We start from the raw sequence: 15912 nt of genomic DNA, 5'->3' as shown, positions 1-15912 counted from the left end.
CAGTGGCAGCATTAGTCTAAAAAAAGACTTCCTAAAGTAGTCTAAAAACAGCAGATACTTAATCATTCTGCCTCTGGCGCAATCAAGCATCTGTCCACTCACTTGGTGCGGACATCAGGGTCCTCGAAGCTGGAGTGGCACATCTCACTGAAGCGCGACACAAAGAAGTCATAACTGCGGTGGTACGATGGTGTGTCTTCTTCTATGTTGGCAAACTTCACAAACTGAGAGGAGGGAAAAAGTACTTAAATTCATAACAGGAACTCTACAATTCAAGAGATTAACAGTAATAAATCTGCTCCTCAGTACTCCACATCTATTAAGAGTTTATTTCAATTTAAATTAAAAAACATTTAAATGAAATAACCCCCTAATCTTCATAGTGAATGTCTCCCCAGTCTGAAGTTTAACTGCAGTGCTATTACATCTCATTAAGAGCGAGAAGCACAGGCTAAAGGGGGGGTTCTCCAACCGGGCCGGAAAATGTCAGCATTTAAACACGTTGACATTTAGCTTCACACACACTGCAATTAATAAATTATGAACTGGATTTCTTTCTCGAGTCAAGTTAGAAATTATACCCGTTAACAAGAACTACTGCTGAATATTGAGTAAAGCAGATGATAATTACAGTGCAATAATTCCCAATTCAAAATTCACGAACAGAGGATGGATTAGTGCAGTAAACCAAAATCATGGATAAAAAAAAAAAGTATTACTCATGTAGAAAATAAGCATATGAAGAAGTCCCTGGAGAATTAATTTCCTGTGTACAAAATGAGTGTTTGGAGTGGTTTTGAAATAAATGGGGTACCCATGAGCAAATTTAATGGCAAACCCATCACTGCTTCAATAAATTGGTCCAACAGTTGAGACACAGATGCTGCCCAATACTGACAATAATACTGGGAGGAATATATCAACTCTGCAGAACAATCATGAGCAAAGGAGAGCGGAGATTATAAACATTTTTGCTGCAGCCAGAGGCTACAGCAGGACAAACTAAACAGCTGCCACTGTGTGCCTCTTTCACCAAGCCATCCTCAGAAGTAACTGCAAATTAGTAAAAGAAATTCTACCTGAGGTGTTGATGTGTTGGCGGGCTTTTTACAAAGGGCTCTGCAGTATAAGGTTTTAGGTCAGCAAAATAAACTGTGAGAAAAACCTGGTTGAACTTGATCCATGTGGAGATAAACTCTCTAATCCTCTCCTTTCCCATCTCTCTGACACTGGTCTGCTTCTGATGAGCCAGACAGAGACGATGTGTGCTAGTTGACTCATGAACATACAGCATCTGTTTGCACTGTGTGAGGAGGCTCAGGGTTTCGTCTACCTTGGGTGTGTGGGTTATGGCTAAACGAGTGGAACTAATCCTAATCAATATCTCCACAATGTTCAACAACAGGCGTACTGAACGCACAGCTTAACATGAGTAGATATAGCAAAAGCCCTCTGTTACTTATTTTGGTAAATAGCAGCGTGAGGTCGATTAATTAAGCACTGCGGAAGATGGAGCAGGTATGGCCTTGAATTTGTCCTAAATACACACCCACGGTTGCGTGCAATAGAGACTGATGGCAGGAGGAACGCTGTGAGTGAGAGGTTGACGTGTCTTGTCAATCTGTGTTGATGACTGCAGAGCTTTGCCAGTGTGGTCTGCAGCTAATCTGATTTCCTTTATGTGTCCTCCGCTGACCTGGCCGACAGCGCCGATAGCCGCTTCCCATATCAGAGGACACTCATCACTCCCACTCCCTCTGCCCATCACTCTCTCGCCGAGCCCTGATCTGTCTCAAATACCACCGCAGTACTCCTCTCAAGGTTAACATCTTTTACTTTGTGCCGTCACAACAGCAAAGTAAATGCACCCTGTCAACTTCCGATTAGATAATACTTCTAAATCCACGGAAATGGGTGGAATTTGATGCGGCAGAAAAGCTTAGAAACCACGGCACACATTAAACACATTAGTGACCAGCAGTTCACGGATGTGGGTATTTATCTAAATTCATATCAGCAAAACAATCTGTCTTAGCTTTTAAATGATTCTTGTTGAAAAAACTTTACGACCAGCACAAATCTGTCTCCATTTGGCTGCATGGTAAATTATTTGCATAGAAAACACTTATTCTCCCACACATCAATTTAGTATTTAATCAGTAGCTAGACATAATACAGAGTGCTCATCATAAAGGATGAATGGAGCTACCAATTTATGATGTGCATGATTTTCTTTGTTTGGTTGTTTTGTTTCATATATATATATATATATACAGTATATATATATTAGGGCTGTCAGTTTAACGCGTTAATTAGATTAATTAATTACACAGCAAGTTAACGCGTTAGAAAAATTAACGCAATTAATTCTGAGTGGCAATTCAATGCGCCAGCACTTTAAATTTGGCCCATTGAATGACCCTGGATACTTGGCAGTGGCACGTCACGGTAGCATAGCACCGAGGAACTTGTCCGGACGTGTTGGTCACTTCCCACCTGCATCGCTAGTCAAAGCAGGTGACAACAGACTGACCGACATGGACACGACTCACAGCCCGGACGCACTGCCCGCGGAAGCGGAGCGGGAGCAGCGCTCGTCCTCGCAGGCGCTTGGCTGGCTGCACAGGGAGGGAGCTGCTTCTCCTGCTCTCTCCCCGCCGGTCAAACATCGACTCCACTCGCATCTCTACCCGTCTGTACACACACAGGTCTGTTTCTAGCTCTGTATGAATGGATGTGTGTGTCTCGCGTGCAGACGCAACTGACAAATAGACGGACAAGCAACAACTTAATTAATCATCATTAATTATTTTATTTTGAAAATTGACCGGATTCTCTCGTCTTTTCTGAGCCCGACTTCCTGTCTGGTACGATCTGGTCTATCCAGCTTGACAACAGCGCTCGCAGCTCGTGTGAAAAATAGAACCGATGGCGAACTGAAGCGCTGCAGCGGCGCCGCACAACCCGAGATGTGCGACCAGTCAGAGAGAGACGCCGAAGCGCTGCGAAGCGGAGCGGCCGCGTCCCTCCAGTTCACACCAGACGCTGATTTCTCTGCGGCGGTCGCAAGCGCCTCTGCTCCTCAGCTGTTGTTTACTCACATAGAGCTGTTTTTTTTTACATCATGGATAAGTAAATAACCTCATATAATTATAATGCCGTGTGCTGTGGGTCAAAACTCCCTCCACTTCGTCTCTGCCACTTCGTCACTCGTCTCTGCCTCTCTCTCGCTCTTTCCCTGTTTGTTTGTGTGTTTTGTGTGTGTGATCTGAAACTGCCTCCGCTCCAGGGCGCTGCGCTTCGGTTCTTCACCTGACCTAATGGACCATTGTGACTACTCAGACACACCTGGATTAATCAGTGTGTCCAATAATGTAAGACAGGAAATGAAGGACCTGCCTTAAATTCAGCAAGTGCTGGAGCTGTGCATAGAGCCCATTGGTTTGCTGGGATGTGCTTGACCATTTTCTTTTAAATTTCATTTATGAAACGCACTTCACCAATAAAAATGTGGATTTCAAATCTTCTCTTCTAGGTGTATTCAATTGATTAGTCATGCAATACAATTTTGTAATGTCCTAGAATTTGAATTCTTTATTTGGGTAACTTTAGCAGATAAAAGATTAAAATGCGATTAATTAGATTAATTAATTACAAATTCTATAATTAATTAGATTATTTTTTTTAATCGCCTGACAGCCCTAATATATATATATAAATCAAGTATAAATACCTGTAAAACGACTAGTACTCTAATCCTGGACACTCACCGAGTTGGTTCCTAGGATCTGTAGGCTGGGTTTGTCCGACTCTAGCAGCTTGCGCACCATCTTAAGAAAGCTCTCCACAAACAAGTTGATGCTCTGACAGTGGCAGGCCATCAGCAGCTGGTCCAGGGCTTCCATGGCGATGCATACATACCTGAGATGGAGAAGAGAGACATAGAGACACCTGAATCAGACCGACCCTGTGGGAAAATATAAACTGTGGCTGGATATGGACAATAACATAAATTGATATTTTCAAAATGACAGCAACAGAGATCAAAACGTGATAAGCTCAGCCAGACAAACTCTCGACATTCACATATTGCACAGATTTCAGGGGGACTCTGCCAAATGTAAATGTAATCTGTGCAGGCTGTTGCACTGGCAGGAATCATCACAGGGTGTAATAGTCATGATTAATAAAACCCAACCTCTACAGCTTATAAACGAAGAGCAAACTGCATAGAAACATAACAGACAGTGAGCTTGGTTATGTTGAAAACACACCAAACTGTCTCCCCACTTACCCGGCTGTACTTTGCCTGATTGACCAATAAAGACTGACTGGTTATAAAACACGGAAATGGCCAAAAACTACATAGTACTAAGTGGTAGAAAATGTGTCCAGATTGCATGTGGATAAAAACTGACATGTGTCCTTTTAGACTGACCTGTAGGGGATCTTAAAAGCACAGTCTTAAGCTCCTTGATGGACTGTCAGTGTAAATCTCTATGATGAAAGGCCTCTCTCTACCAGCATCACTTTTCCCATTACTTCACAGCAAGACGACTTTGACTTCTTACCAGAATCTTAATGATTTAGGTTTAATTCTGCTGAATAAAAATCAGTTAACACGAAGAAGAAGAAATAATATAAGTATATTTGTCTGGGTAGAGGTTCACAAGCTGAAATGTTTTTGTTCTGGAGACTTTGGACTTCGAATGGCGATTGACTGGTGTTGCTCACCCGTATCTGTGTCGGGCCACATCCCTCGACAATCTCTCGGACAGGTAAGCTCCGATACGGTCGAGCTTCTCTGGAGCTGACAGGGCGTAGAACGTCAGCTTCTCCATGTTGGCTTTCACTAGCCCATCCTAAGAGGGTGACAGAGGGAGAAGATGGAAAAGAGGAAGAAGAGGAAGACGAAAGAAGTTAAGAAAGTTTTAGGGTCTCGCTCAGATGTACAGTATATTCCATACACATCCCTGAGCTAAGGCGGCTTGGTGTATAGTATAGTATACAATTCTCCTCATATTGTAACAGTATAACTAGATGACTCCCCCATTCCCATTGACCTACTTTACTGATCTTCCGTTTGGTCTGGGGGAGGAGAGACCTAAAAACATCTACATCTGGTCCATTGAGATCCCTTTACATTCAGACAAAAGCTGAAATATGCAGTCAATGAAGAAACACTCAAAATGAAGAGAAAGTCAGGTTAAAGTCTAAAAACGGTTAAGACAATACATTTTTAATGGAGGTCTGGTAGATTTTTTTAACTTATGTATTGTCGTATAAAGCATGGGCAAGGCTAGGCAAAAAAAAAATAACAACGGTGATAACATGGGCAGAGTATCATTCATTATTTACAAAAACCCCAGCAAACCTTAATGTTTTTTTCCACGTAAGTAACAGTGGAGGCAAACAACATGAAACAACATCTTTTCATGGATCCTGCCAAACAAAACGTAATGTGACTGAGTCTTTATATAGCAGGAAAAGCGCAGGTGTTACTAATTACATTAAAGATGGCTGTGTTCTATTCAAGCGGCCCAATGAGCCATGACAGAGAGACACCACGCACCACAACACCACAACCCTGAAGCTGAAGCTGAAAAATGGAATTGGGCCATGATCAATTTTTATTTACGCAGTTATTTCTGCATGTTGACGTGTCAAAATAGTCTGTGTGAACAAAGGACAATAATGATACATGCAGGAGAGAGGAAGCAGAACTTCTGCTCAAGTGCTTTGTTCAAGTTAATTTGAAGTTTGACAGCCATCAGCTGAACACTGTTGTTATGTCAAAAGCAAAATGTCCACAGGAGCTTCTGCAAGAGATTGTACTGTAGTCTTACAATATACTGCCTTTGGGTAGTCAGCTTTCTCAGAGAAAGCTAAAAAGCACTGTAACATCCTAGCAGTCAACAAACAGTGGTTGTATTTCTGTCAGTAGTGTTAAAGTCTGAAAAACTGAACTGACTTGATTGGCTGCAATCTGTTATTCCTTCCTGGGTCTGTACACCTCCAGGACCCTGAGGCAAGCAGGGAAGGTTGCGCCCGACCCCTTACTGTACGTTACTTGTTTGTCTCGTTTGCTTAGTGATGCTCTGTTTGTGTTGAAATTTCTATTGTGACCCTGCCAGGCTAACTCTGGCCCCATACATCAATACTACCATTTATGGTCATTACTGCACATGGTACATTACTAAATAAATAAATGGGTCATTTTCACTGCAGATACTTTGACATTGTGGTAGGAAAACCACAAGAGAAATAAAAACATTAATGGCTGAACAGCAGCATTAAAATGTAAGATGTTCCTGTTGGCAAGGCTTCCTGACACACCTGCATTAAATAAGGTCACTCGTTAATGTCATTAGTTGCACCTGTGCTTTCTAGTTTGACAGGCCAATAAGTCTGCTGTGAAAAAGGCTTATTCCTCTGGAGAGGGTTATTTTAGCACATTTAAGCACAGGGCTGTCTGCTTTTGTCTGCCTCTTCAAAACATCCCATGGCTGCGGTCCATAATCAATCACCTAGCCAGAATATGTCAGCCTACAATAAAACGACACCTTCCAATTAAAACTCTGATTTTGGACCCTGCAAGTCTTTTGGACTGTACAAAAAGCACGTGCACACAGAATGTGACATAATTTTGCACTAATATTATCATATAGCTTCATTATTCACAAACGCCCGGGATACAGTCGATTAGTATCACAGCAGCTTAGAGACACGCTGCTTTTTTTCGGGAGCACAATTATGCAGGTGCACATACACACACACACAGAGGAGGAGGGAAATAAGGTCTGTGTGTACTACTATGTTCTGTGCAATGCAGTTCTGTCCATGAATCTGACAGATTAAGTGGGTTAGTGCAGCAGAACAGAAGCACTAATGAAAAAGTTTCCTCTGCAACAAATCAGCTCCTTCTTCACCCAAACTAATTCTCTTTATGAGTCATCTGCATCAGATCTCAGTTTATCAGAGGAAGTGGCAGAAAGGTGAGGTCTGTGCTTTTGACAGGAACAGCTTTGAAGAAGACACTTATGTGTGGAGGCATGCACAGTTTTCTCATCACCTCTACCTCACCCTTCCTCAGATGTTGTCATTACTCTGTTTATATTGATCTGTTTGGGAATACAGATGGAAAGCTACCAGATTTAGCTGGATGCTTTAATTTCTCACACTTCTGTTCTGATGTTTTGTAATGCTTTGTCTTAATTTAAAGTAACTAAATCAAGTAAAATGTATCTTGTTGACAAGTACCAGCTTTTCAGCTTTTACCAACAATTCACAAAGTGCATTAGCAACCTCTAAATAATGATGAAAATCACAAACAAGACATGGACAGCAGGAAAAGAGGTTACCAAAGAAACAGAAAGTGTCATTGTCACTTCTCACCTCTGGGTCTTCTGGGAAGATGTTGTCTACCAGGCGCTTGTACCGAGGCCTGAGTGCCCCGCAACAACCACAAACCCCTGAGGAAGGCAAGAGAGGGAGAGGGAGGAGAGAGAAAAACAAAGAGGGAAAAGGTGAAATGGTTGAGTAGACGTATACAATATGACTGACAGAAAAGCAATAAAAACAGAGAAACAAAACAAGTAAAGGTATTCTTTTCTTGCATTTTCTCTGAAGAAGCGCTATTTGTCAAGCCTGTCTGTGTAAATAAAAGAGCACAGTAGCAAAGCAATAAGGTATATCTAAGCCTTGGACATACCTTATAACTCTGTGACTTACACCCTGAGGTATTAGCCACCAAGTTATCAATGACTTGTAGGCCTAATATACACTCATTTTAAAACAGCAACAATAAATGGCTTTGCATCAACAACATACTGTATGTACACAGAGGTAGTGGTAGAAAATAAATTATGAAATAATGTTGATCATAAATTGTTAAACTGACTTCACAGCAAGGAAAACACAGCTGTAGCTAATAAAATAATAATTGCTGAAACAACGTGATGCAATTAAGATTATTCTTGCCACTTTTATATTTAGCGCCTTTTTCAAGTGGTACGCTTAATATAAATGGGCACATCGTTCATTTTATGAGATGCAGCTGTGTTTGGTCTCCTGTGACTGGTTAAAATGATCAGCCATAGACAAGACGGACTGAAAGACGCACTGGAAGCCTTGTTATGCTTCCACAAAGCTCCGCAGTCCCACATCCTGTCAGAGCAGAGCAGCCAAATGTTGACCACCGGTATCAGTACTGGCATGATGCCATCCTTCAATCTACAGGGTCCAAGATTAAAAACATGAAGATAAAGTTCATGTTTATGGAGCTTCTGGGAACCAGAGGCTTTGTCAGCATCTCCACAGTCCGTCCCTGCACTGTTGTACAATAACAGCATTTATCTCCCCACACAAACCAATGCTAAGTGAAGGTAATCCTGTGAAAACGCATTTGAGGAAGGCCAGATATGGAAAGAATATGATGTGGTAACAAGACAATTACAGTCACAACAACAATGCTACTCAGATGATAATACACACAAACACACAGAGGCAGACATATACATGCTGTCTCTTTTTCTCTCAGAGCAACCCAGACAGCCTTGGAAAGAAAAGTGCAACACACTGAAGCGTGATTTTTCTGACTTTGCACAGAGGAGAAAGCAAGCTAGGCAGCCAGCAAGTGCTGGCTTCTGATTGGCTGAGGGAATTCAGCAGTGGTGAGTCATAAGAGGGGATCCTGGGAGAGTGAACGAAGAAGCGTTAAACTCACACACAACTCACAAAAACACACACATAACAAAAAGAAAACAACAAATAAATTTAACCCTTCATACAGCTCCCATGGCATCATAATTCTGCATTCTCCACACAAGGATATGTGAGTATAGGTGTGACAAACGTTGATGGAAAAAAGTGGGTCATTCTGCTGTCAGCAGTGCAGTCAGATTTAATGAATGATATGAACCTGACACTTCAAAGAGACACGGGACAAATTTTATCGACAAAAGCAAAACAATCTGCAAAGAAACAGCTTTTCTTCTGCCTTTCCTTCCTTCCTCTTTCCCTTCCAACGCCATTTCCTTCCTGCTATTCTCCCAAAGAAAAATGTTTCATTATTCATTATTGGAGTTTGCTCTTACACAGATTGTAGCCTTTTTTTTTTACTGAAGTGGTAGCAAAACTTCACTCTGAGAGCATACTGACCAGACATTAACAAGATTACCATCCACCCCTATACAGTATATTCTCCCTTGACTCATGACACCGGCACAATATATTTAATCTTTTTAATGCACCTGAGATGTATCAGAACTCCAACCAAGCAGCAGAGCCAGCACAACGCTCGGGCTCACGCTTTGGGAGGGGGGTGGGGACATAACTCAGCATATTCTCAGTATAAATGGACCAACTGAGCACATTTCCCACAGATGATGGAGGTGATGGGCAGCCACGTTCCTGAGAGCCCTGCTACAACAGCTCTGTGCAAGACAAGTAACAGCAAGCTCCCAGTGATATAGAACTATAATAAATAAATAAAAAACAAAAAACATAAGCCCTCGAAATAATGGGCACCTGAGCGATTACCACATACACTCATTTCCAGCAGTACAAAAAACAAATCACGAGTGATTCAGGAATACCTTGCTGTTTTGTTGACCAACAGTCTAAATTTAAAAGTATTCAGTTTCACTAGGGGTGTAACGATTCATCTACTACATCGATGAATCGATTTATATTGCTACGATCCAACTTCATCGATCTTTACTCGGCAAGTTGGCCTTCCGGGCGACATATATCGATCTAAAATCGTTTAATATTGTAAAAAAAAAAAAAAAAAATCGATTATAGGAAATTGCACTTCATATGGATTTTTTTTTTTTTTAGCACTTTTAATGAAGACACGTACGTTAAACCAGCCTTCCCCCCATTAGGCGACTGACAGCTGTATTTGTGAACATTTTGCAGATGGGTAAAAAAAACTGCACTAATGGTATTGATGACATGCATAGATATAAATAAGTAGAAAAGTTGCTCCTGTGTGCCTCTAGTGCCTACAGTGTTAATAATGGTTTTTGCTGAATATCAGAATATTAGACACACCTGGGAGCTTCAAACTACTGCTCCCTTCTCATTGTCTTTGAAAACTGTCCAGTATCCAGGTATTTATTTCACAGTCAAACTGGTTTAATTGGCTAAAAATAATCGATTTCAAGTTACTGAATCGGATCGGATCGTTCTAAATGAACCAAGATCGTCCTTGAATCGTATCTGCAACCACGAATTGTGATTCGAATCGAATCGTTGTTAAAACGAATTGTTACACCCCCAAGTTTCACAAATGCAAATATGCACAAATAAGAAGCTGAAGCCTGAAATTTGTTGGAATTATTGTTTGAAAACGGCTTCAACGCTTCAACGGCTTCAATTAATTTGCTAATTAATTTTCTGCTGAATGACTTGAATTGTTTCAACTCTACATTATACTTCTTGAATGTAAGCACCAGTCCTTCTCTCCATAGATACACACTGTGTGAATGTGATTTGCAAGAGTATCAAGGAGAAAAAAAGATATTTATACTTTACAAGTTTAATATTTTTGGTTGGCTGTAAACACAATGAGGAACAATAGACATTGTGAAAATGTATGGAGCTATGAGGCTCCAAAAGCAATACAATTCCCTCTTCTGGGCTTTGTCCGCTACATCCACTAGCCTAGATATCAATAAGCTACACCTAGGAGGAGGGAGTCGGTGCAGGCAGGATGTCCTTGAAAAGCCTTGTAATAGAATAAAAGGCATCTTTACAGTTTTTAACTACTTAAAGCCCCCTCTGTCTGCTCTCTAAAAGTTCTGCTGAAGTCCACAGCAGGAGCACTGCTGGTGCTCAGGCTTATCTCTGAGAGCCATGTCTATTCATAGCATTGCTCCTCTCTCTCCTCCATCACTTCAAACACTAATGAGGCCTCTGCACCGCTCCCTCCTTCTCTCCATCCCCTCCTCCCTTCTTCCTGCATGCACTCAACCTCCCTCAACCCCCTTGGTTCACCCTGGCTGTACTGGCCCAGGGCCTGAGTGTAGGAGTTGCCCCTGAATTAATGAAAATACAGCAGGTCCCAAGTGTAGAGAGGGAAAAGGTGGAGGACAAAGAAGAATGACAGAGACACAGACAGAGAAAAGAGAAAAAAATAGAGATGGAGATGAAAGTGTGATGGGGGAGGAGGATTGGCCGTGACTCACAGATTAGTGGGACTTATTGCATCTTCGCTGTCCAGTACAAATCTGTCCTATCCTCTCTGTCAGCAGTTGTGGAACAATATTTTTTATAAGGCGCAGTGACGTAACGCAGGGAAAGTTTTAATATTCTTTAGGTCTGAAATGTCTTCAATACTCATTTTAACAGCTCCCTGGATTTTTATATTATTTCAAATTCCTATGGTGCACTGCATGCTATCCATTCCCGCTGCAATTAAGCAAGTTACATGGGTATTTTTTTCATTTTTTGTGTGACCTTAAAAGTTCTTGTCACAGTTTGCCTGCAGGTATGCGAAAAGGCACAACATGTCTGATTTTTTTCCGCTTAAACCAGAAAAAACACTCACACATCATCTCAATAAAGACTCAGTGTTTGAGGGTGGTGGACTGAGGTAGCGTGTCCAAACAACAAGGAATTCATTCACATCCACATGTTCTGCTTGTGTTAACACAACACAAGTAGGGCTCTGGTTTTGGTAATGGTGTTGGTATGTTAGGTTAGTGTGGAAAAAAGGCTTCAAGAGAGCAACGAGGTGGGTGGACAGGAATTTAGAAGACAGCGGTGAAAAAGCGCACATAGCAGGGGTTCTCACGACATCCACCCACTCTGCATGGCAAGCTGACAACACATTTAGGGGCTGGACGCCGAGCTCCTCCGCACTTCCATACACACGCACTCGCACATGAACCCAAACACAAACACACACTTTGAGGGGACCGATTAATTGCTGGTTGTTGGTATAGACGGAACAAGATGATGAAGAGGAGGAGGACATCTCTGCAACCTGCTGCACCAAAGTTGGGAAAGGGCTCAGTGTGATGTCTACTTGTCTCACTGACTGGATGCTGGGATACATTTACATCCAGGATGAGTTTAAGGGGTCTCCACCCCTCAAATCACCACAGCAAGGAGCCAGCCAATCACAATGCTATTTTTATCCCAGTAACAATGGGTTGGTACATTAACAGATTACACTCTCCATTTCCCTCAGGATGTCAGCTTAACGTTTCCACATTAGGGTGAGAGAGAGACAGAGAGAAGGGAGAAAACACTGCATTCTGAAGTGAGAAAAATAAATAAATAGGGGCAAATAAAGAAAAACACAGAGTCCCGAAAGACATCTCTGTGCATGATAATATTAAAAAATCCCCCCAACACACACACACACACACACACACACACACACACACACACACACACACACACACACACACACACACACACACACACACACACACACACACACACACACACACACACACACACACACACACACACACACACACACACACACACACACACAGTGTCAAGAGTTAACAGGACAACTGCACTCTGAGTTGCAGAGATCCGCAGTGAATACAAATTAAATTGAGTTCAACCTCACCACAAAATGAAGGTACAACGACTTCTAAAATAAAGGGATTTCTCTGCTAGGACTATAATTGTTAAAGTAATTGCAAACACACACACACATCCTTGTAATGCTATCTTTGTGAGGACACTCATTGACATAATTCCCTAGCCCCTTAGCCTAACCTTAACCATCCAAAACAAATGCCTAAACTTAATCATTACTCTTAACCATTTGAACCTAATTATAACCTAAAGTCTTAACCCATGTCTTAACCCTCAAACAGCCCTTGGAAAAAGTGAGGACCAGCCAAAATGTCCTCACTTCCCAAAAATGTCCTCACTCTGTTGGTTAAAAACTCGTTCCAGTCCTCACAACGTAGCATGTACAAGAACACACACACACACGAGTCACACACAGAGGGGAGGAGTAAGACAGGTAGCCCAGCACATCTTGTAGTATCATCCCTGCATCTGGTGTCCCAAAGCTGCTCTGATGGACCCAAAGTCACGTGGCGGACAAGACAGAGTAAATATAGTCCTGATGCCCTGCAAGAATATTAAACGCGATCTGGATCCGTGTGTGTGTGTGTGTGTGTGTGTGTGTGTGTGTGTGTGTGTGAGTGAGTGAGGGACAGACAGAGAAATGGGGAGACTAAACTGTCAATACACATTTAGACTGAAGACCTCACCTCCACCTGGGGGTCATGCAGAGCACTGGTTTTAACAGTGCCATTCAAAAGCAACTAAACAAACACACTCAGGCAAACAGACGACACCTTTTGTGTTATAAGATGTAAATATGTGACACTTCTCACAATGGTTATGAAGCATGTTGCCCTTCAGGGGTGTTATTACATAAGCAGGAGGGGGGTGCGGGAGAGGGGAGGGGGGTAGACGGACCAAGTCTTGCTATTTTTACATCGGCAAACAAGGAAGGACAAAATAGATTTAAACGGAGAAACGCAAGCATACAGAAGAATCTGTAAACACACAGAGAGAGAGAGTACAAGCGAGAGGCAAGGAGAGTGTAAGCAAATAACAAATAATGAGTGAGGGCTGATTCAACAGCCAACTAATATGCACACAAGCTGTCACTCAGTTTGGGAGGACTGAGCAGAAGAGAAGGTGAGCATCACGGAGCAGAGGCTCATAGCATTCGGGGAGAAATATGAAGTGTAGTCACTGAGACATGCTGAGAATGACAGCTACCTAAAATATAACCACAACGTCAATCAACCTCCACACACTCTGTCACGACAAGTATTATCTATTGGGAAATGGGGACATTATCTTTAGGCAAATGTCACACGTACACATTGTACACGCATATACATTTTCATCGGCCATCAATTCATGTAGAGACGGAGTCATATTCAAAGCACGCATCCGTTCCAGTGTGGGTGGCAGCAAACATGGCTGGTATAATGCAACCAACACTCTGATGTGCAGAGCCAGCTGCCAACAAATCCTCGTGACACAAGGCCAATCAGACACACTATGAATCACTGTGAGACGGGCGCTGAAACTGGGCTATACGGGTCTCTATAAGCCCGGGAGCTACCGTACAGCAGCTCAGCAGCGCAGTGCACACCGACGCTTAAAACTGAGCACGGTTTTCCAGTGTGCAGTCGGTGTCTGTGTTGGTAATTCATTAGCCTACGAACCAAAAGCCTTTGTCCATCAATAGTCTGCAGACTCAAAGCAAAGCTGCCTACATTTTTAATTAGCGCTAATCGATGAACCGTATATCAACATGTCCCACTAACGCTGGGGTGACGGTAAGTGATAGCATTTTGCCAACTGCGTCGTCCGACGAGCTGACGGAGAAGTATTGCAGGATTTAACTTTTAACAGCACACGCACTGCTTTTTCTGGTTTTGTTTTCCATTCCACCTAAAAAACACTAAAGAATCATGAAACAACAACACAAAGAAAATAAAAAAATCTGTACATACTGTACGATCAACAACAGATGACACAGATAACTACAACACTTCGCTGACTGTGCCAAACACTAAGAACCAAACATTGCCAACTCAAGAATAACAGAAAGCAACAATAGGAGTCAAAAGTGTATATTACCAAAAATAAACATCTGGAAAGCGTAATCTTCTTGTGAGATAAAAGAAAATAAATCAATAAGCCAGTAGTATATCCTCACACAAGACCAAGTTCCCGTAATGTGCTTTTAAGAGAGGTTGCACTGCAGTTATTCACAAGACGGCAAAGAGGAAGCCGGTACAGAATGTAGGAGAACTGGCTTAACGCTGCTTCACATTACTCACATGCTTTACACAGACAAGAACAAGCACGCAAATACACAATGGAAGAATGATTGTTATTCTTACCGTACATCAATCGTGATGTTGGAGTCTCTCACTGCAGACACCTATTTCCTTAATGCAGCTCCGGTCGCTCTTACAGACACACTGTTTTGCCAAGAGGCGCACACACATATACACAGACACAGACACACACACCGCTCTCCCTGGGATAAATGCCTGCACGTGTGTGCTCGGAGCTCAAAGGCATATGAATGCGCACCGTGATTGGTGCAGAGCCTGGCTCGATACAATGAATTACACACACTCTCCCTGCCGAGCAGACACACATACACACACACAGGCGTACACGCGCACAAAAGGGGGGGGGGGGCTGAAAGGCAACGTCAGAGAGAAGCGTGCCGTGATGACCTTGGATTTTCCTGTTTGTCTTCTGCAACAGCGCTCCCTCTCAAGGGGGCAGTGCAGATTTCATACATGCAGGCGCACATACATACACACACACCGCCTCGCTTGTAATCATTTCTCTCAGTTACAGAAAAAGAAACAGAAAAAAAGGAGGAGAGAGAGAATAAGAGAGAGATGTGCACCACGGGGATAGAAAGGGAGAAGACCTCCCACCCACGCAATCTCCTTTCTCCCTCTCTCCGCCCCCTGTCAGCATCACTCTTTCCCTCCTCTCTATCATTAATCTTCCCGTGCCTTCTGCTTTACTTTCAGTTTTTCCTTCTCTGCTTATGCAACTTTCTGCTACATTTCCATCCATCTTCTAGGCTGTCACCAAAATGTCTGTCTCTTGTTCTTTTGTCTCTTTTGTCAAGATTGAGACGCAAACTTTCTCTTCTTTGCTCTGTCAGCCACAGTGACAGGTGGAAACCTCAAACATACCTTTATAATTCACGCACAGAAAAAGAAAATAATAATAATCAGAAAGCATGTGATTATATAAACATACTGGTAGTTGCATTTTTTGAAAAGCACTGCAACTAAATACGAAACTGTGAAATGCAATCTTTTTAAAGATGCCAGTGTTTACTCATTCTCAGGTTCAATTTCCTTAAACTATTGT

General features: G+C 42.3%; 1 protein-coding gene across 2 annotated transcripts in view; it reads right to left on the bottom strand.

Moving 5' to 3' along the window:
- Positions 1–15912, bottom strand: part of efr3bb (EFR3 homolog Bb) — a 29811-nt gene that overhangs the window by 10889 nt on the left and 3010 nt on the right. For both annotated transcript variants that reach the window (XM_084000722.1, XM_084000721.1), the window contains 4 exons: positions 7396–7472; positions 4735–4862; positions 3771–3921; positions 103–224 (listed from right to left, as the gene is read on the bottom strand). In XM_084000722.1, the coding sequence (XP_083856848.1) occupies positions 103–224; positions 3771–3921; positions 4735–4862; positions 7396–7472 (478 nt within the window). The remainder of the gene's footprint in view (positions 1–102; positions 225–3770; positions 3922–4734; positions 4863–7395; positions 7473–15912) is intronic.

The sequence above is a fragment of the Trachurus trachurus genome (assembly GCF_905171665.1).
Source record: "Trachurus trachurus genome assembly, chromosome: 24".
NCBI classification, from domain to species: Eukaryota; Metazoa; Chordata; class Actinopteri; order Carangiformes; family Carangidae; genus Trachurus; species Trachurus trachurus.
The sequence above is the reverse complement of the archived record's forward strand: the minus strand, read 5'-3'. Positions and strand labels throughout refer to the sequence as shown.